The 22,888-nt window shown below is 43.3% G+C and overlaps 1 protein-coding gene across 3 annotated transcripts in view; it reads right to left on the bottom strand.

Moving 5' to 3' along the window:
* The window catches only part of SYTL3 (synaptotagmin like 3), a 102,346-nt gene that overhangs the window by 78,987 nt on the left and 471 nt on the right, over positions 1 to 22,888 (bottom strand). For all 3 annotated transcript variants that reach the window (XM_038760622.1, XM_038760631.1, XM_038760638.1), the window contains exons 2-3: positions 12,045 to 12,148; positions 1,640 to 2,172 (exon numbers count right to left, since the gene is read on the bottom strand). In XM_038760622.1, coding sequence (XP_038616550.1) covers positions 1,640 to 1,749 — 110 coding nt within the window. In that variant the 5' untranslated portion in view covers positions 1,750 to 2,172; positions 12,045 to 12,148. The remainder of the gene's footprint in view (positions 1 to 1,639; positions 2,173 to 12,044; positions 12,149 to 22,888) is intronic.

Raw genomic sequence — 22,888 nt, 5'->3', positions numbered from 1 at the left:
CCCAGGCCCACCCGGAGATCAGAGGGACGGGTGAATGATGATGATACAACTTGTTAAGCACTGGGCTAATCAGGTTGGACACAGTCCCTGTTCCACAAGGGGCACACAGTCAATTTGCATTTTACAGATGAGGGAACTTTGGCTCAGGGAAGTGAACTGACTTGCCCGAGGTCACACAGCAGAATGGTGGCAGAGCCGGGATTAGAACTCAGGTCCTTCTGACTCTCAGGCCCGTGCTCCGTCCACTAGGGCATGTGGCTCGGAGAGACACAGAGCAGCAGGAAGTGAGATGGTGAGATGGTTAAGGTCTAGCTTGGCTGTTCTCAAGTTTCTGTTCCAAATCTCAGGAGACTTCCCCCATTTTATCATAGCTGGGACACTTCATACTTCATTTTGAGAGAATCATAACAAAACCAGTTCTTGATTCACCCATTTTTTGATGGTGTTTGTTAAGTGCCTACTACGAGCTAGGTACTAAGTGCTGGGTTACATAGTTAACTCTTTGACCCTTGGACACTGGACATTTGTCCCAATCCCCACCCTAAAGCCCTTATGTACATATCTTTAAGTTATAAATTATGAAATTTTTATTTACACTGAATGTCTGTCTCCCCCTCTTGACTCTAAACTCTACAGTACAGTAAACTGTAAACTTGTTATGAGCAGGGAACGTATCTGTTCATTCTGTTGCACTGTACTCTCCCAAGCAGTTAATAGTGTGCTGCACATAGTAAGCACTTAAATACCACTGATTAATGAATTGATTTAAACAAGTTAATCAGGTTGGACATGGGCCATATTTTACATGGTGTTTGCAGCCTTAATTCCCAATTGCAGAAGAGGGAACAGCACAGAGAAGTTAAATGGCTTGCCCAAGGTCACACAGCAGACCTGTGGTGGAGCTAAGATTAGAACCCAGTTCCTCTCACTTTCAGGCCCATGCTTCTTCCCACTAGGCCACACTGCTTCCTGTTTTCTTCTCTTTTATTGGCAGTATTTATCTGTTCTGCCATGGTAAAAAGTCTATGAAAAATGGATTAATTTTCTGGTGATTTAAAAAGTTCAAAACAAAATGCTTCTCTCCAGCACATTAAAAACAGACCAAAAAAAATCAAGTCTCAACATTCAACAGAGAAGCAGCATACTGAATCCTCATTTTAGAAATGAGGTAACTGAGGTACAAAGAAGTTAAGTGATGTGCCAAGGTCACAGTAGACAAGGGGCAGAGCAGGAATTAGAACCCAGGTCCTCTGATTGCCAGACCTGTGCTCTTTCCACTAGGCAACACTGCTTCCCAGCTGGTACCTCTCTCCATTGCCCATGCCCAGCAGTTAGTACAGTGTCTGGCACATAGTAAGTGCTGAATAAATATCACAATTATTATTATTATTATTAAGCCCATCATGGCCACTGTGAATTCCAAGCATTCTCCAATCAGCAAGCAAAAGACATGCCTTTAAATGGCATTAAAGAAGAGGCACCCAGTTTATCTCCCACCCAAGAGGTCCCCCTCTCCACAGCAGTTAGCCTCCAAAGGGGGCATCCCTCCCCATGACCTTCCGCCACTGACAGCCAACTCAGAAGGAGCCTTAAACGAGGAGGCTGGAAAGACTGACATCGTACAGAAATGACAGAGTACCTTATCCGTTCTTCCTCAACCTTCTGGACCAGCTGGTCACGGTACAGGACCTGTAGGACTATCTCTCGTTCCAGTTCCTGGAGGAAATGTAGGTTGACCTCCTCAGTCATCTTTTTCCGCTTCTTCCACCAGCTTCAGATCCTCAGGCTGTGAGGGTCGAGCTACTTCATCCAACCAAGCAGCTCCAATGTCTCGGGGTGCTTTTATTTTGCTGATGATTGTTGGGTTTTGTTGGTTTTTTTTTTTTTACACTGTCTTGCTCTTCAAGATGAGAAAACACTAAGACTTCACCCCTTCTGAAGGGCCTCTTGTTCTCCTAAATGCTTGCCGAGTCCTGTCAAAGCAGCTGCACTCCCATCTGTTTCAAGACCATTTCACTTCCTGCCTGCTGAGATCGCTCCAAAGGTTGTGGTAGACAAAGTGTGATTTCTAGTTTCTGCACAGCAATCGCAGTTTTTCAAGCCGTGGAGAGCTTCAAAGAACCACGACAAGAAGAAATGGCTTATTTTACTTGAGTCCTCTTCAGGAAATTCCTGTTGGTAACGATAGGAATGAAACTGCCATTAGGTTTGAAACCTATGGGAAAGCAGAGACAACATTATTTTGTCCTTATCTTTTGTTGGTTTTCAACTCCAGTCTCCCGCTAATGCTACTAGATGGAAGACCAGGTGCTCCAGATGAACATGGACCTTGTCTTTCCAATTTGCTAATGCTAGACGTTTTTAGATTTACTATGAAGGAAACCCTTTCCTTAGAAACCCTCACCTTACAAGAGGCTGCTTGAGATGATTTTGATGGGCAGAGCACTGTACTAAGCACTTGAGAGAGTACAACACAGACTAGGGGATAGAACATGGGCCTGGGAAACCAGACCTGGGTTCTAAACCCGGCTCTGCCACTTGTCTGCTGTGTGATCTTAGGCAAGTCACCTCACTTTTTTGTGCTTCAGTTCCCTCATTGGTAAAATGAGGTTCAAGACTGTGAGCCCCATGTGAGATATGGACTGTGTCCAACCTGATTATCTTGTATCTACTCCGGTGCTTAGTAAAGCATCTGGCACAAAGTAAGCACTTAAGAAATACTGTGGAAACAAATCAAAACCAAAACAGAGTTAGCAGACATATTCCCTGCCCACAAAGAGTTTAATAATTTGAACCTATCAAAAGAATCTGCTAGAGACTGTGATAGCCATTGCTGTGGCTTCTGGTATGCCGTGGACTCAATCTTGAGGAGCCTGAAATTCTGCTCCTTCAATTACAACTCCCTACGGATTTTCATTTACTTTGCTGTAGAAGTCCACCACACTTACATACACATCTGTAATATATTTATACAGTGCTCTGCACACAGTAAGCACTGAAATCTGAATGAATATTAATGCCTGTCTCCCCCTCTAGACTGTAAGCTTGCTGTGGGCAGGGAATGTGTCTGTTTCTTGCTATAGTGTACTCTCCCAAGCATTTGGCACAGTGGTCTGTACACAGGAAGCACTCAATAAGACTGACAAATTATTTGACCTTGTATCTTATGCTGTTTTAATATTTTATTACTTCACTATTCCTGATGTGTCTATCACCCCTCTCCTCCCCCACTTGTATTCACAGGTTGTGAGTTTCTTGATGGGTGGGGGTCTGTGCCTAATTCCCACCTCTGTACTCTTACCCGGCACTTAGTACAGTGCTCTGCACAATGTAAGGGCTCAATAAATACCATTACAAGAGGACATCTGAGGCATGAGTTAAATTAAATATGATCAATTGTTCTTCCCAACTTACTAAATACTGGATTTTTTTTTTTTAAAAAAAAGGGTAAGTGAAGTTGGAGGCGGCAGCAGAACAGCAGTTTTATCATTTGTTCATGTGCTTTAAACGACCTTCGTAAGCTGTCATATGAGCCATATCTATGTTGTTTCTGTTGGGGCTAGATAAAAGGTTTGGCTCCCATCCTGCTTGTTATCTTCTCTAATAACGAACTGGATGTCCACAGCCCCCTCCCACCTAAGATTCCATTTAATTGATAGTACAATAGGGAAGCAGCATGGCCTAGTGGAAAGAACACGTGTCTCAGAGTCAGAGGACCAGGGTTCTAAACCACGAGCAAGTCACTTAACTTCTCCATGCTTCAGTTCCCTCATCTGCAGCATGGGAATTTGATACCTGTTCTCTGTCCTACTTAGATTGTGAGTCCCATGTGGAACTTGATTATCTTGTACCTACTCTAGAGTTCTTGTCACATAATAAAATGCTTTACATATAACACAATTATTAGACTGTAAACTCCTGGAGAGCAGGGACCGTATATCCCAAACAGTGCTTGTCACATAATAAAATGCTTTACACATAACGCAATTATTAGACTGCAAACTCCTGGAGAGCAGGGACCGTATATCCCAAACTCTCCTAAACTGTTCTCTCCCAAGTGATTAGTACAGGGCTCTGCACACAGTAAGCGCTCAATAAATACCATTCACTGACTGAACTGTGGCTTGATGACTTTTTTTTGTGAATGTGTGCAATTAATAGGTACCAAAAAGGTAAAAAGGTGAAATTCATTCATCCAGTCGTTATTTATTGAGCACTTACTGTGTGCAAAGCACTATGCTTGGAAGGTACAATTCAGCAATAGAGGCAATCCCTGCCAACACTGGGCTTACAGTCTAGAAGCGGAGAGACAGACATCAAAGCAAGTAAACAGGCATCGGTATAAATAGAATTATACACATCAAAACAAATTAACAAGCAAAACTACCACAATACCACTGCCTAAAGAAAAGTGCAGCCACACAGGAGTCAGAGCTCAGAAATTCTACTTTGTCACCGTAAGCCTGATGAACTCCCTCTGTAACTTGTTCAGCCTTAGCATCAATGTGCCATGAGGCAACATTAGGACATAGTGCAATTTTGTGGTGACGGGGCTGGTCGTCGTCCAGTTTAACGATGTAGCAAATCAACTCTAGACTGTAAGCTTGTTGTGGGCAGTGCCTGCTTACTGTTGTATTGTACTCTCCCAAGTGCTTAGTACAATGCACTGCACACAGTAAGCATTCAAATACAACTGAATGAATCATGGTCCTCCACAGTAAGAACTGTTACTGCCGCCTCCGTTGAGGGTATTACTTAACTGCACGAGTTTCTGTTTTGGTTTTTATGGTTTTTGTTACGTACTTACTATGGGCCAGGCACTGTACTAAGTGCTGGGGCAGGTACAAGCTAATCAAGTTGGACATAGTTCATGTCCCATATGAGGCTCACAGTCTTCATCTCCATTTTGCAGATGAGGTAACTGAGGCCCAGAGAAGTGAAGTGACTTGCCCAAGATCACACACTAGATAAGTGGTGGAGCCGGGATTAGAACCCAGGTCCTTCTGACTCCTAGGTCCATGCTCTAGCCACTAGGCTGTACAGCTTCTTGAAAGGACAAGTTGAAAGGATTTTTTTTAATGGCATTTATTAAGCGCTTACTATGTGCAAAGCACTGTTCTAAGCGATGGGGAGGTTACAAGGCGATCAGGTTGTCCCACGTGGGGCTCACAGTCTTAATCCCCATTTTATAGATGGGGTAACAGAGGCACAGAGAAGTTAAGTGACTTCCCCAAAGTCTCACAGCTGACAATTGGCAGAGTCGGAATTTGAACTCATGACCTCTGACTCCAAAGCCCGTGCTCTTTCCACTGAGCCATGCTGCTTCTCTATAATAATGATGGCATTTGTTAAGCGCTTTCTATGTGCAAAACACTGTTGTAAGCGCTGGGGAGGTTACAAGGCAATCAGGTTGTCCCACAGGAGGCTCACAGACTTAATTCCCATTTTACAGATGAGGGAACTGAGGCACAAAGATGAAAGGACAATTTTGAAAGGACTAGTAATAGTAACAGCATTTATTAAGTACCTTCTGCAAACAATGCACTGCACTAAGTGTTAAGAACAAGATATATGGGAGAAATCATTGTGGCCTAGGGGAAAGAGCATGGGTCCTGGAGGTGAGAGACCTGGGTTCTAATCCCAGCTCTGTCACTTGCCTTCTGTGTGAAGCCTGCTGTTGGGTAGGGGCCGTCTCTATACGTTGCCAACTTGTACTTCCCAAGCGATTAGTACAGTGCTCTGGACACAGTAAGCGCTCAATAAATACGCTCACGCTGTGAGAAGCAGCGTGGCTCAGTGGAAAAGAGCCCGGGCTTTGGAGTCAGAGGTCATGGGTTCAAACCCTGGCTCCGCCAATTGTCAGCTGTGTGACTTTGGGCAAGTCACTTAACTTCTCTGTGCCTCAGTTACCTCATCTGTAAAATGGGGATTAAGACTGTGAGCCCCACGTGGGACAACCTGATCACCTTGTAACCTCCCCAGCGCTTAGAACAGTGCTTTGCACATAGTAAGTGCTTAATAAATGCCATCATTATTATTATTATTATTATTATTAAATACGATTGAATGAATGGAAAAAAAAAAGTGTGACCTTGGTCCAGTCAACTGCTCCATACCTCAAGTATCTACTCTGAACTTCGGTTTCAATCAGTGGTATTTACTGAGTGCTTACTATGTGTGGAGCACTGTACTAAGCACTTGGGAGAGGACAATATAAGAGATGAATAAAGGGAACAAGTCAGAGTGATGCAGAAGGGAGTGGAAGAGGAGGAAAGGAGGGTTTAGTCAGGGAAGGCCTCTTGGATATGTGGTGCCTCAATAATAACAATTAATAATTATGGAATTTGTTAAGCACTTACAATGTGCCAGGCACTGTACTAGGGGGCAGGAAGAGTCAGTGTCTGTTGGATATGAAGAGAGAGGGCATCCTAAACCAGAGGCAGGATGTGGACAAGAGGTTGGCAGTGAGATAGACGAGATCGAGGTAGAGTGAGAAGGTTAGCATTAAGAGGAGTGAAGTTTGAGGGCTGGGTTGTAGTAGGAGAGTAGCAAGGTGAGGTAGAATCAATCAATCATATTTATTGAGCGCTTACTGTGTGCAGAGCACTGTACTAAGCGCTTGGGAAGTACAAACTGGCAACATATAGAGACAGTCCCTACCCAACATTGGGTTCACAGTCTAAAAGGGGCCAAGGTGATGGAGTGCTTTAAAGCCAATGGTGTGGAGTTTTTGTTTGATGTGGAGGTGGATGGGCAACCACTGAAGTTTCTCGAGGGGTGGGAAAACATGGCCAGAACATTCTCTGTAGAAAAATGGCAGCAGAGTGAACTATGGACTGGAGTGGGGAGAGACAAGAGGCAGAGAGATCAGCAAAGATAAGATAGGATGGGGTAAGTGATCATGTTTGATAGTTTGGATGGAGAGGAAAGGGCGGATTTTAGTGATGTTGTAAAGGTGGGAATGGCAGTTTTTAGTGATGGATTGAATATGTGGGTGGAATGAGAGAGGGGGGAGTTTCAGGTTTGTGCGACATGAAGGATGGTGGTCTATTTCATTTACCGAGCATGCCCTGGTACCTCCATCCCCAACAAGTTGACCAACTGCTGGCTATCAGCACGCATTCAGTCCTTCAGCTGTGATTTACTGCTCAGCTCCATAGCAGGTCGATACGGAGCACTGGGCATATAACAAGGAAATACAGTCCCTTTCCTGAAGGAGCTTGCACTCAATTGTATTTATTGAGCATTTACTGTGTGCAGAGTATTAAGTGCTTGGGAGGGTACAATAAAACAGAGTCGGCAGACAAGTTCCCCGTGTGCACCGAGAAGCCTTGCGGTCTAGTGGATAGAGCGAGGGCCTGGTTGTCAGAAGAACCTGGGTTCTAATTCCAGTTCCACCACTTGTCTGCTGTGTGACCTTGGGCAATTCACTTCTCTGGGCCTCAGTGACTTCATTCACAAAATGGGGATTAAGACTGTGAGCCCCATGGGGGACATGAACTGAGTGCAACCTGATTAGCTTGACTCTACCCCATTGCTTAGAACAATGTCTGGCACATAGTAAGCAGTTAAAAAAAATGAGCTTACAGTCTTGATGGGGAGACAGACATTATCATAAATAAATTCCAGGTATGTACAGAAATGCTGTGGTATGGTATGTATGTGGTATGTACAGGCAGAGAGTGTGTCTGTTTATTGTTGTATTGTTCTCTCCCAAGTGCTTAGTACAGGGCTCTGCACAAAGTAAACAATAAATATGACTGAATAAATGAATGAATAAGTGCTCTGTAAGTACTCTAAAGTGGACATGTGTGAGAACAGTCAAACCAATAGACAATATATCATAGCAAAGTACTGACCAGCTAGAAATGAGCCTTAAGATGCACTTGGAATATATTAGCCTAGAGCTGGGCCTGAGTCTAAATCAGGAAATACTTCCTGTGGGTAGTGAACTCAGAGTTGACCAGCTGGTCAGCGGCCATGGCAATTGACTCTGGGAACAATGACTGTAGAAACATAGAACACTTTGCTCATAAGGGCCATTAGGGGAATCCCCAGTTCAACCACTTGTGATGAACTGATTGATGTGAAAAATCCTTTATGAACAGTCTCTTTCCTCCTCCCCATCAGCATTCAATTTGGGAAGGAAAGATTGACCCACAGGGTCTAGAATCTCTCTCTGAGGAAGTGGACATGAGAGAGCATGTCTTTCCGTATGTAGGCACCCTAGGGAATACCGGTAGAGATGGAGCTTGGCCTACTGGAAAGAGCACTGGCCTGGCTCCACCACTTGTGTAATTTGTGACTTCGGGCAAGTCACTTCACTTCTCTGTGCCTCAGTTACCTCATCTATAAAATGGGGATTGTCAGTCCAATCACATTCATTGAGTCCTTACTGTGTGCAGAGCACTGTACTAAGTACTCAGGAGAGTACAATATAACAGATTCATTCCCTGCCCACAGTGATCTTATGATCTGGGAGTGGGGTGAAGGGGAGTGAAGACAGACATTAACAGAAATAAGGTACAGACATGAATATTAGTGCTATGGGGCTGAGAGGAAAGATGAATAAAGGGAGCAAGACAGGGTGTCGCAGAAGCAAGCTGAAGAAAAGGAAAAGAGGGCTTAGTCAGGGGAGGCTTCTTGGAGGAGTTGTGCCTTCAATAAGGCTTTGAAGGGGAGGAGAGTAACTGCCTGTTGGACATGAGGGAGGGCGGGCGTTCCAGTCCAGAGGCAGGACGTGGATAAGACGTCAGCAGTGAGATGGATGAGATCAAGGTACAGTGAGAAGGTTAGCATTAGAGGAGCAAAGTGGGCTGGGTGTAGTAGGAGAGTAGTGAGGTGAGGGAGGAGGGGGATTAAGGCTGTGAACCCCATATGGGATGTGGATTTAGCCCAACCTGATGCGCTTGTGTCTACCCTAGCGCTTAGTACAGTGTCTGGCATATACTAAGCGCCTAACAAATACCATAAAAAGGAGACCCTGTCATTATTAAGTGGTCTCCATCAATTCCCCATTCCTGCGAGACTATTTTCCTGTAGCAAAAATGCAGGCAATCAATGCTGCTGCGGTATGGTATGTATGTGGTATGTACAGGCAGAGAATGTGTGTTTATTGTCATATTGTACTCTCCCAAGGGCTTAGGTACAGTGTTCTGCACAAAGTAAACACTCAAATACGATTGAATAAATGAATGAGTGAATACGTGCTCCACGAGTGCTCTGAAGCGGACAGGACATGAGTTAGAACAGTCAAAGCAATAGACAATATATCGTGGCAAAGCACTGACAGATTAGACATAAAGGCAAAGCTATAGGTCTCAGAATGCCATCCCGGCCCTGTTCCACCGCTGATTTTGTTAGCCTGCCTGGTATCATCTATGGACTCAGAGGCACCCAAAATACCACGACTGATTTCCAGAGTCTCATGCTTCCCTCTGAAATACAAAAGCCTCCATGGTTCTGGGTGGGCGGTGGCAGGGAAGAAATACAAGATAACCCATTACATGATGGAATTTCAGAAATGAAACCTGGTCAAACATCCATTCAAGACTCAGGTTACTGTTGCAACGAGGGGGAAAAAGAACTTGGGGTGGGGTGGGGGGTCGAAAGTAAAGTGTGATGGCTGGGAATTGGAAAAGGAGGTGAAGGGGGGAGTGAAGAATAAAGTCCTTTCATTTCCAGGTAGTAGCTTCTTATTCGTTTCACCCAGTGGCCTATTTTAATCTGAGAACAAGTCATCAGACCAAACCATCAGAACAGTTCACCACAGCAATGTGGAAAAAAAAAAAAGACTGCAGAGTGGAAACAAACCGGGCAGTAGCAGGCCTATGTGACTAATCACATTTCACTGACATCAGACTTTCAAGGGAAACTACCAGAACGATCTCAAAATCTGAAAACCCACAGCATCTTATGAGTGCACATCACAAGTCATTTCAAAGAAACAGACACCCTCCCCTCACACTGCTCTTTTACCGCACTTACATCCTTGAAAAGTTGTATTCTTTCAAAACTCTGCCACAATAATTGCTGACCACTGCTCACGTGACCAGTTTTAATGCATACATTTATTGGTCTTGAGATTTTGACAGAGTTTTCCCATGCTTCTATTTCCTGGAAACAATTGCAATTTTATGTTTCCTCTTTCCCCAAGAATACCAGACCAGTAATATCTCTTTCAAACCAATAGCTTCTAAAGTCCCTAAAGCTCTACCTACATGAGTTCATGAGAAGCAGCACGGCTCAGTGGAAAGAGCCCGGGCTTGGGAGTCGGAGGTCATGGGTTCTAATCTCAGCTCTACCACTTGTCAGCTGTGTGACTTTGGGCAAGTCACTTAACTTCTCTGTGCCTCAGTTATCTCATCTGGAAAATGGGGATGAAGACTGTGAGCCCCATGTGGGACAACCTGATCACCTTGCATCTACCCCAGTGCTTTGCACATAGTAAATGCTTAACAAATACCATTATTATTATTATTATTTCAAATCAGGGGGAAAGGGGGATTTATTTTGTATTTCACACATTTTATAAGCGAGGGGGAGGAAGGAGCAAGTCTTTTTGAGGGCTCTGTTAGCATATATAACATTTTGTAAGGATTCTGGTATGAATGTATTTTCAGTTGCCCATTAATTCAAGCTAAATATATTTCACAGTCATCTAGAATGGAAATTAAAATTCATAAGGTAAAAATTCACTCGTAACTATTTTCTGGAATAAAACCTACAACTGCAAAATGCTGGAATTGGTAGGAAATCAGACCCACTTGCTAGCTAGTCATCCCTTCGCTGGAGGAATTTCATTTCAAATGCCCAATACAGGCCAAGTTCTGTTTTTTCAACCTTTTACTTCCCTACATTCCCTAAGGTTTAGAGGGCAAATACACATTTCTTACTTTCTCAATCAGATTCTTCAAATACATGCTCTTTCTCTGAATGAGGGAGAGAGCGAGAGAAAGAAAAGGTTTCTAACTTTCATTACTACTTGTAATACTACAGTAGTCAATTTATAAATACGATTGATGATGATGATGATGATGATATGGGAAAGCAGGTCACTGTAATAAAAGCCAAGGCTGCCAATTCGGCAGTGGGGGAAATTGAGGAGTGAACTCTTCAATCCCAATAACATCTACCCAGTAGATCTCTAAATTCCAATCTCAATAACTCCATCTACTCTCTCACCTTCTTCCCCATTATCTTTATTTTTAGCAACAAAGCAACATTCAGAGAATTGTCTTGAGACAAGCCCCTTAGATGGTTTATAAATCCTTGCTTTTTAAATATTTTTCTTCTAAAACAACATAGTGCTTGTCTCCTTATTGGCTGGAGGGGGAACATGATTGAGAAGCAGCGTGGCTCAGTGGAAAGAGTACGGGCTTGGGAGCCAGAGGTCATGGGTTCTAATCCTGACTCCACCACATGTCAGCTGTGTGACTTTGGGCAAGTCACTTAACTTCTCTGGGCCTCAGTTACCTCGTCTGTAAAATGGGGATGAAGACTGTGAGCCCCACGTGGGACAACCTGATCACCTTGTATCCCCCCCAGCGCTTAGAACAGTGTTTTGCACATAGTAAGCGCTTAACAAATGCCATCATTGCTATTATTATTATTATTATTATTATTAATGATCAAGCCTACTGAAAGCTTGGGAAGTGGCTTCAGAGCCAAATGACCATCAGCTAAATGCATGGAGGCTCAACTCAGTAAATCAGAGGAGAATGTAAACAACACTTCTCCCTGATGCATTTGTCATTTTTCTACAAACTTTGGGGACAAAAAAAAAAAAGAAATCAAAGCTCAACAGTTACTTCCCCATGCCATTTTTAACTTGATCTTTGCCCATCATACCTTCCGCTTCCTACCTCCTATTTCATTAGAGAGAACCTCTTCCACTTGACTCCTTCTAATTCAAATTCCCAGGTTAGGTTTGGATCTTGTCCCCCTCCAATCTCAGCAGCTGGCAGGACGACACAACTGTAACCGCAAGTGCAACAAGGATCCTTACCCCTAAACAGGTAGATGAGATGGAAAACATATCTTACCTCTTTCTTTGCCCGGGGAGGATTGAGAAACCAAAGGACACACAGCTCCGGAGAAGAGAAAGTTCCTCTTCTACTTTCTGCCAGAAAGTCCAGCTCCTTGCTTCCTGCTGGGCCCAAAGAAAGCACAGATGAGTTGGGCAGCAGGGTTTCAGCTCCTGGGGGTTGTGACTGCTGACACATATGCTAAGTACGCTCTCTTAAAGAGCTGCTACTGCCCCTGGGAACAAACCAAAGACGTAGCAACCACAACACGCTTTACAAGCACAGCCTAGTAAAACAAAAGTGGAACTGGAAGAAATGCAAAGCTGACTCTAGCAAAATGATTTGCTATGACCAAGGAGGTTTGGGAGTTGTCCACTTCATAATAATAATAATAATAATAGCATTTGTTAAGTGCTTACTATGTGCAAAACACTGTTCTAATTGCTAGGGAGGATACAAGGTGATCAGGTTGTCCCACGTGGGGCTCACACTCTTAATCCCCATTTTACAGATGAGGTAACTGAGGCTCAGAGAAGTTAAGTGACTTGCCCAAAGTCACACAGCTGACAAGTGGCAGAGCTGGCATTTGAACCCATGACCTCTGACTCCCAAGCCCGTGCTCTTTCCACTGAGCCACGTTGTTCTCCTCTATAGAAGAATAAGAGCAAGGAAACTGCAACAAACTAAGCCAAAATAAACTCCCAAATGTTTTGTACAGAAATAAATACTTGTTGCCAAAAATTGAAGGTTTTCTTTGCCATATGTAAACACATTTTCCTCAATACCCCGCCAATAAAATTCCAATTCTAACCCATTTTGTGCAAGGTCAATAAGGACTAAATCCTTTTCTAGAAGGACAACCACAGCATACGGCTCTTGAAAATCATTTGGATACGGTGTTCATACACCTGCACCTTTAACGGGACAGCAGTAACACTTTCCTGGCAGTGCCATATGGAAAAACCAACCAACCACCTGGAACTGGGCTTCCTTCCTAGACCTATTTCAGCTTCACAAAGATTACTTTTAAACACTGAAGCCAGCTAGAAATGAACATGCACAGGGTACAGAAGTCTGGGGACCAGACAGAGGGAATGGGAATGTGTTTGAGGGCTCAGGGTAAACCAAAATAGGGATGGGGAAGGGAAGGCAGAATGGGCAGGGAGGAAGAGAAGGGGGATGAGGGGAGGTAAAGGCAGGGGCTTCCACTGCAGGGGCTTGGGAGATGATTAGAGGCAAAACCATAGAGCTGAACCTGAGAAGCGAGACAGTGAGTGAACCAGGAGGTGGGGATTAACTGGATTGAACAGGAGAGGAAGGACGGGGGAGGAGGAGGATGGCAGCAGAGGTAGCAGGATGCCTTCAATTAATTTTTGCGTATTTGAAAGCCTGTAGCTGTGATTCTGGTAAGGAGTCTGAAAATGGTTCCCTTAACCACAGCGTTTTTGAGCCTTTACCAGGTTCCTCTAGAATGTAAGCACCTGGTGGGCAGGGAACGTGTCTGCTAACTGTTATACTCTCCCAAGGACTTAGAATAGTGCTCTGTACTTTCTATATCTGCAACATTTATATTAATGTCTGTCTCTCCCTATAGACTGTCAGCTCTTTGTGGGCAGGGAATGTGTCTGCCTATTGCTATATTATACTCTTTCAAGCTGTTAGTCCAGTGCTCTGCATGTCGTAAGCACTCAATAAATACGACTGACTGACTGTTCCGCACATAGCAAGCTCTTAATAAATACAACTGATCGATTGACCATTGTTCTTGTATTCTTACATTGCTTTTATATTTGTCATAAAGACAAATCTTTATGAATTTCAGTCTTTCATGTGCCCAGGGACAACATCCCAATTCTCCCCTAGTGGCATGGCATTGGTTAAGTGCTTACTATGTGCAAAGCACTATCATCATCATCATCAATCGTATTTATTGAGTGCTTACTATATGCAGAGCACTTTACTAAGCGCTGGGGAGATACAAAGTAATCAGGTTGTCCCACGTGGGGCTCACAGTCTTAATCCCCATTTTACAGATGAGGTCACTGAGGCACAGAGAAGTTAAGTGACTTGCCTAAGGTCACACAGCTGATAATTGGCAGAGCCGAGATTTGAACCCATGACCTCTGACTCCCAATCCTCTGCTCTTTCCATTGAGCCACGCTGCTTCTCTAGGTTGTGAACCTCTGAGGGTTAGGGAAGGGTGACATAGGTCTTGTTTACCTTTTATTGTATTCTTACCCAGTGTTTTAGTATAGCTCTTTGCACAAAGGTGGTGCTTAATAAGTACCAGTTAATTGTATTTATTGAGCACTTCCTGTGTGCAGAGCACTGTACTAAGTGCTTGGGAGAGTACAGTATAACAAAAGATGTATTCCTGCCCACAACTCCTTTACAGTCTAGAGGAGGAGACAGGCATTAATATAAATGAATTACAGATCTGTACATAAGTGCTGAGGGGCTGGGAGGGGGGAGAAAGAAAGGAAGCAAGTCAGGGTGATGCAGAAGGGAGGGGGAGAAGAGGCAATGAATGAATTGGGGGTGGATTCAATTGGCAAGGGGTGGCCAGAAGAGCTGGGGTTCAACTCCTTGAACCCTACTCTGAAGGAGGGTCTGTAGTCTCAAGGTGTACTTATCTATACTTATAAGTATATGTGTACACACACATATACATATATATGCACTTACATATATGCAGCTGTATTCATTCATTCAATCGTATTTATTGAACGCTTCCTATGTGCAGAGCATTGTACTAAGTGCTTGGGAAGTACAAGTTGGCGACATATAGAGACTGTCCCTACCCAACAACGGGCTGTATGCACTTGGGCCAGCATTAGTGGGGCTGCAGTTGCTTCAAACCACCTGTTTGGCCAATTACTTTACAACACTGATGCCAGCTGAAATGGCACTTTGCTGTTCAGGCCAAAATCAGTGCTCCCAAAATTGTTTCTCTGAAATTTTTCTAAAAAAATTTCAACATCACACTTGTGGACGAGGATTTGACACTGCTACCAGGTTCCATCTTGGGTCTCAATTTCCTCCCTTCTTCCCTCGCTCTTCAAACAAGGACCCCCCACCCTCCATAAATGGATTCTAATCCCTGCTCTGCCACTTGTCTGCTGTGTGACCTTGGGCAAGCCACTTAACTTCTCTTTGCCTCAGTTACCTCATCTGTTAAATGGGGATTAAAACTTTGAGCCCCTCTTGAGACAACCTAATTACCTTGTACCTACCCCAGTGTTTAGTGTTTAACAAATACCATCATTATTATTACTAAATGTAAAGTCCCAGTTTTAGGCTCTTGCTTCCCAATTCTGTCAACTTTTCTGTGATTTTTCAAAATGACAAACAGCATTGGTCTTTCATTTTTTTTCCCCTTTAATAGTTTAGTATGTCTCCACAACTTAGCCCTATCATTCATTTTCAGTCTCAGAGGAAGAATTAAGAGGAAAATTCTTCCTCAAGGAACTAGGATCTAATTGGGAGGGGCTGTAGATTACTGTCAGCAGGGCAGGATTATATTACCGAACTGTTTATTACTGCTGGTATTATTCTTTAATGTAAGAAAAGCTTGAATTATTGAGAAAAAGCAGTCCGATAACCCTTTTTTAATGAAAAGTAGATCTTAAGGATTAAATAGTATGAACCAAAATGAGTACCAACAGTTATCTTTTAAAACTGGAATGCTTAAGTACCAACTTAATTACACCTGCCCTATAAACTCCAAAAACTCTTCTGATCAAAGTGACTGGCAAATTGGGCTTCATGCCCTCAGTGGAATTCAAAATGACTTGAGACATAGGATTTAGGGAAGGAGAGAATTATCAGTTTGCCCAAAGATAGTCATATCCTACTCATCTTGAATGTGAAACACAAGGGAGATTAAAACAGTCTCGATATGCACCAAATCTTACTGTATTTTTAAAGAAGTTATGGAGTGTGCATTCTGCAATTACCAAACTGATGTTTTCAACTAAGTTGAAAAGTAAACTAGTACAGAAACTAAATCATCAATTAAAAATACTGTAGAATATTTGTGATTTGACATCTTGGTGTTTCCCAAAGACATTATTCTTTAACAAACTCATTTGCTTGTAACCTGTCCACCAATTCTACAAATATCTGTATTTATATAATAATAATAATTAAAAAATAATAACTGTGGCATTTGCTAAGCTCTTACTATGTGCCAGGCACTGTATTAAGCGCTTGGATAGCTACAAGTAAATCTGGTTGGACACGGTTCCCTGTCCCACATGGGACTCACTGTCATAATTCCCATTTTACAGAAGAGGTAGCTGAGGCATAGAGAAGTGAAGTGACTTACCCAAGGTCACACAGCAGACAAGTGGCAGAGACAAGATTAGAACCCAGGTCCTTCTGACTCTCAGGCTTGTGCTTTTTCCACCAAGTCATGCTGCTTCTCTTAAAGACATTTACATGAATATTTGTCTCTCCCATTAGATTGTAAGCTCATTGTGGGCAGGAAATGTGTCTACAAACTCTGCTGCATTGTACTTTGCTCAGTACAGTGCTCTACCCATGGCAAGCTCTCAATAAATATGATTGATCTATCATATTGGACTCTGCCAAGGCCTCAAGTACACTGTTTTTCATACAGTAAGTGATCAATAATTGGTCACTGGTCAAACATATGACCAAATCATAATTTAAAATAGACTGCACACTCCTTAGCCTGATTATTAAGGCTCTGAATCACAGTGGCATATTGTTAGAGAATTCAAGTCTTCCCATTTTCTTGCCCCAGTTTAAAACGGGGTCTGAAGATAAATGGATTAATCTATACATTGGTGCCAACTTTTCATTTTGTGTGCAGGGCAAAGAGGGAGCAGGAGATTTTAGGGGTGCAGCCTGGAAGAGACAGGTTTTCCATTGGAAACTCTCTGGTCGTGACCGATAAGAGCCCAGCTCAAAACTCTGTGGAGACAATCACTGCCATGGGAGTTGGCAACTCTGAGTTTACTCATCCTGTGCGAGAAAGTCATTCTAAAAGAGAAAGTCAACAAATGCCATCAATGGACATAACAGTAAGCCAATTGAAATACTAGTTCTGTATTAAGCCATTTGCACCTTACATCATTCTGAAAATTGGCAGTCTGGATAACTGAACAAAATAAAGTTTGGCCATTTTGGACAGAAATATGAACAATTTTGCTCAGGTGTCCAACATAAAAAAAAACACCTCAGTCCTGGCTAGGGTAGCAGATTTCGGATAATCACCTGGAAACATTTCTGACACAACAGGCTGAGACCATCATTGAAATCTATGAATCAGTCACACTTAAATGTCTATTCACTGATGATTCTGCTTTAGAAGTACCTGCCTCGTCCCCCGCTCCCCTACATAAACACACACACACATGATTACGAATAGTTTTTTGAACTAGCAAAGTGCAATGTTCCTGAACAGTATGAAATATATATATATATATATATATATATATATATATATATATATATATATATATATATATCAGCCTACACTGTAATTTAACCTAGACTGTAAGCTTGTTGTGGGCAGGGAATGTGCCTACCAGCTCTGTTGTACTGTGCTCTCCCAAGTGGTTAGTACAGTGTGCTGCACATAGTAGGTGCTCCATATAGACCACTGACTGATCAGCCTGCATCTGGCAAGTCCTACACATAACAAAGGATTTCCTTCAGTTACACAAAGCAGATTGCACTCATTCAATTACACCATCTAGACATCACACTGCCCAATGATGCAAGGAAGATGGAAAAAAAATGCCAACAAAAACAAATGCTTACATTAAAATTAAGAAAACCAGTGTACTTTTTGGAAGACTAGCGGAAAGTGGTTTCAGACGCTACCTAGCACATCCATATGAAGGTCGAAAACGCAATTGTAGCATCTGACTCTAAGCCCCTTGTGGGCAGGGAACACGTCTACCAACCCTGTTGTACTGTCCTCTCCCAAGCACTTACTGTGTGCAGAACTCCATACTAAGTGCTCAGTAAATACCACTGATGATGATCTGACCACCTCCACAGCTCTGAGGACTGAATCTTCATAGATAACACATTCAACTTCCAGAACAGTTCTGTCTACACTAATTAAATGCCATAGTTAGCAGCAAGTGACCTGCAGCATCAAAAAACAATGGGATCCTGAAATGCCCTCAGTTGACTAGAATTTAGGCCTAGTTTGATTACATAAGCAGACCACCATTCTCCTTACCAGCCAAGTCTACTAAAAATAATACTAATAATAATAATGATCACATCTTCTCCAAGAGGGCTTCCCTACCTAGGGCCTCATGTCCCCTATTTGCCCTACTTTGTGCCCTAAGCACTTGAATCTATAACACTTAAGCACTTGACAGTCACCCTATCCCCAGTTACATAGCACATATGTACATAACCTTACACGCTCCCATTTAGCCTAGCTGTAATTCATTTTAATGTCTCCCCATCTAGACTGCATGCTCACTGTGGTCAGAGAACATGTCTGATAATTCCGTTGTACTGAACTTTCCCAAGCATTTAGTACCTTTCTCTGCTCACTGAAAGCACTCAATAAATAGCACCAACAGGGGTTTTTCATCTCCTCTGGGTGACAACATCAAAGCGGTGTCCCCCCTTCTAGATTGTGAGCCCATTGTTGGGGAGGGATTGCCTCAATTTGTTGCTGAATTGTACTTTCCAAGCACTTAGTATAGTGCTCTGCACACAGTCAGCGCTCAATAAATACAACTGAATGAGTGAAGGGGAGGGGCACGGCCTAGTGGAAAAAGCACAGGCCTGGGAATCAGAGGACCCAGGTTCTTATCCCCACACCACCATTTATCTGCTGCAAAACTTTCGACAAGTCACCTAACTACTTTGTGCCTCAGTTACCTCATCTATAAAATCAGAATTAAATCCTCCTTCCACCAACTTAGACCATGAGTCCCATGTGGGACGGGGACTGTGCCAACTTGATCAGCTTGTCTTTACCACAGCACTTGGAACAGTAAGCACCTAAATACCATTAAAAAAAAGCAGTAGGATACCCAATTAGCTACCCTATGGAGATAGAAGAAAGTTTTTGAAGACTCAGAGAAATAAAACAACAGGCAATGAGAACTCAATCACCTTGCCCCTCCTACCTTCCTTCATTGATGGCAGCCAACTTTCTCGTCTACCTTGCCACAGACCTCTCATCCACATCCTGCTTCTAGCCTGGAAGGCCCTCCCTCAGCCTCACAGCACTTGTATCTGCAATTTATGTTTTTAATATTATTTTCAGTCTCCCCCTCTAGACTGTAAGCTCTTTGTGAGCAGGGAATGTGTCCACCAACTCTCTACTATACTCCCAAGTGCTTAGTACAGTGCTCTGCACCCAATAAATATGACTGATTGACGTAGGAGGAGCAGGAGAGGAGAGCTTAGCTTGGGAGCCCCATGCAGGACAGAGACTGCATCCAACCTGATTATTTTTTATCTACCGCGGAGTTCAGAACCGTGTTTGATACTTAAGCGCTTAACAAATACCATAAAAAAAATTGGAGCAAAGACATCAAGACGACTATGACTCCAAGAGACAAGAACTGCATCGCACACTGCAGACACCAAAACTTCAGCACAGCAACAGGCCAATATTTACAGGCTCGTTTATGTGGAAAGAGCACAGCCTTGGGAATCTAAAGCCCTGGGTTCAAATCCCAGCTCCACCCCTTGCCTGCTGTGTGAACTTGGGCAAGTTACTTAACTTCTCTGGGCCTGCTTCCTCACCTGTAAATAGAGATTCAACACCTGTTCTTCCTCCTGCTTAGACTGTGGGCCCTATATGGGACAGGATCTGTGTCGATCAATCAATCGATCGTATATATTGAGCGCTTACTGTGTGCAGAGCACTGTACTAAGCGTTTGGGAAGTACAAGTTGTCAACATATAGAGACGGTCCCTACCCAACAGTGGGCTCACAGTCTAGAATACAGAGATAGGACGTGAGCCAGGGTTCGACAGCGTGTCGTATCTGATTACCTTATACCTGTACATCGTACAAGGCTTTGCACATAGTAAGTGCTTAAATTCCATAACAAGTATTTACTGATGTCAAAAGGATTGTTGACCACACTCCCACTCATTAACATTTCACCATCATCCTTTAATGTCCTTAAAGCCATCTTTAAAGGCACAGAATAATAATAATGGCATTTGTTAGGTGCTTACTATGTGCCAAGCACTGTTCTAAGCGCTGGAGTAGATACAAGGTGATCAGGTTGTCCCACGTGGGGCTCACAGTCAATCCCCATTTTGCAGATATGGTAACTGAGGCACAGAGACGTGGCTTGTCCAAGGTCCCCCAGCAGACAAGTGGCAGAGTCAGGATTAGAACCCACGTCCTCTGACTCTCAAGCCCTGCTCTTTCCATTATGCCACACTGCTTCTAAAGTGACTTGCCCAAGGTCCCACAGCAGAATACAGTTGAATGGAATGGAGGCAGGATTAGAACCCAGGTCCTTCTGACTCCAAGGCCCGTGCTGTATCCACTAATTCACACGGCTTCTGCCTTACATCCCAATATTGCAGTTTCCTTGGTTGTGACATAGTATCTCACCTGCCCTCCAAAACTCACTCCCCCTAGCTTTTCCATCCCCATCTTTCCTGTCTCTAGGTCACCCTCAAATTCTTCCTGTCCCACAACGCTTACATTCGATTCATTGCTAAATCCTGTCGATTCTTTCCCCACAACACTTCCCAAATCCTCCTCTCCCTCCCCACAGGCTGTCGTATCCCAGATAGACAACTGTTTAGGACAGACATACAGACAACCCCTTTCCCACCTCTTCCCCTTGGCCTGGAACTCCCGCCCTCTCCATAGATGCCAGACTACCACATGCTCCATCTAGAAAGCTTTATTAAGGTCACATTTTCAAGAGGCCTTCCCCTTTGGCCCTCTTTTCCCCAGCACCCTCTCCCTTCTGGGTCATAATAATAATAATAATAAAGGCATTTATTAAGCACTTACTATGTACAAAGCACTGTTCTAAGTGCTGGGGAGTTTACAAGGTGATTAGGTTGTCCCACGTGGGGCTCACAGTCTTAATCCCCATTTTACAGATGAGGGAACTGAGACCCAGAGAAGTGGACTTGCCCAAAGTCACACAGCTGACAAGTGGTGGAGCTGGGATTTGAACCCATGACCTCTGTGTCCTATGGGCTTCTAATATTTGTCCCACAGCACTTACATATACATCTGTAAATTATCTATATTAATGTCTGCCTCCCCCTCTAGACTGTAAGCTCACCGTGGGATGGGAATGAGTCTGCCAACTCTGTTATAGTGTAATCTCCCAAGCGTTTAATACAGTGCTCTGAACACAGAAAGCATTCAATGAATACCACTGATGGATTAATAATAACAATAATTGTGATGCTTGTTAAGGACTTACCATGTGCCAAGCACTAAACACCGAGGTAGATACAAGTTATTCAGGTCCCATATGAGACTGACAGTCTAAGCAGGAAGAACCAAGGGAACACAAGACAGATATATATGCACATGTAACTACTTCCTAATTTTACCTCACTCCCCACTATTCCACCTCTGTCCCCTTGATCATGCTGTAGCCCCCCCCCCAAATTCCCTTCTCCCCACCCAAATCAATCAGATGAGCAACCCAACACAAAATTGTTTTTTGTATACCTCTGAACTCAGCAGGTGCTCCAAAAGCCTAAGAGTATCCTGTTGTTACTTCCTACAATTTCCTTCAATTATAGCCATACACTCACTCTCCCTTCCGCATTTCCATGCACTTGGATCTGACCCCTCTAAGCCCTTGATATTCAAAATACCTTTAGCACCACAACACTTATGTACATACCACCATTTATTTTACTCTCAGTTTCCCCCTCTAGACTGTTAAGTTCGGTTTGGGCAGGGAACGGGTCTACCAACTCTATTATATATTGTATTCTCCCAGGTGCTCAGTACAGAGCTCTGCTCACAGTAAGCACTCAATAATTCTTCCCTTTATTTACTATTGTCTTTTCTCTTCCTCCTTTTTGTTGTGGAAATTTCAGGCCTCTTCTCCCACCCAGCCCTACCCCCACCAGCTCAAAGGTTTGGGAGGTCTGTGTTTGAAGCAGGGGAAATTCTGGTGACAAGGATTAAAAAGCCTTTTGGGTGGGTTTGGATTATGGGGCACGGACTTGGGTTAACATTTGGTCACACAGCTGTGCCTACTCAGTGCTCTGATTTACTCTCCCGAAGTACATTTTAACAGCACGTGGGCTGGGGCAGGTTGGAAAAGATGAGTGTATGTGTGTGAAACGGCACTAGAGAATCCCGGGGAGGTAGACAAGGAATGGGAAAGTGGTAGAGGAAACGTAGAAAAAGCTTAAAAACAAATAAGTTCTTTGTGGACAGGGCAACTGTTACATTATACCCTCCCAAGGACTTTGTACAGTGTCCTGCCAACCAACTTGTACTTCCCAAGCGCTTAGTACAGTGCTCTGCACACAGTAAGCGCTCAATAAATATGATTGATTGTTCTGCCCAAAGTATGCGCTCAATAAATACCATCGATTGATTGAAGTAAAATTAGGTTTAACTGGTCAATAAGTGAGGATGTCCTTTAGAATTATACAATGTCAGGCTGTTGTGAAGCTGTCTGATATAATGGGCTGGTATCTTTTCTCAGCTCTTGGCACAGTGCTTGCACAAAGACAGCACTTAAATGTAATAAACAGTTGAACTCAAAATATTAGCCCACTCAAAGCATTTTTACATGTCCTTAAGTCTTCCTGGTAAAAATTCAATTTGGGATTGAGAAGACAACTAAGAATTGAGAGAAGGTGTTGTGTATCTTAACTGAAAATTAATCCACTCTTTA

This window comes from Tachyglossus aculeatus, chromosome 2 (genome assembly GCF_015852505.1).
Source record: "Tachyglossus aculeatus isolate mTacAcu1 chromosome 2, mTacAcu1.pri, whole genome shotgun sequence".
Classification (NCBI taxonomy): domain Eukaryota; kingdom Metazoa; phylum Chordata; class Mammalia; order Monotremata; family Tachyglossidae; genus Tachyglossus; species Tachyglossus aculeatus.
Note: the sequence above shows the minus strand (reverse complement) of the source record. Positions and strands in the feature narration are given on the sequence as shown.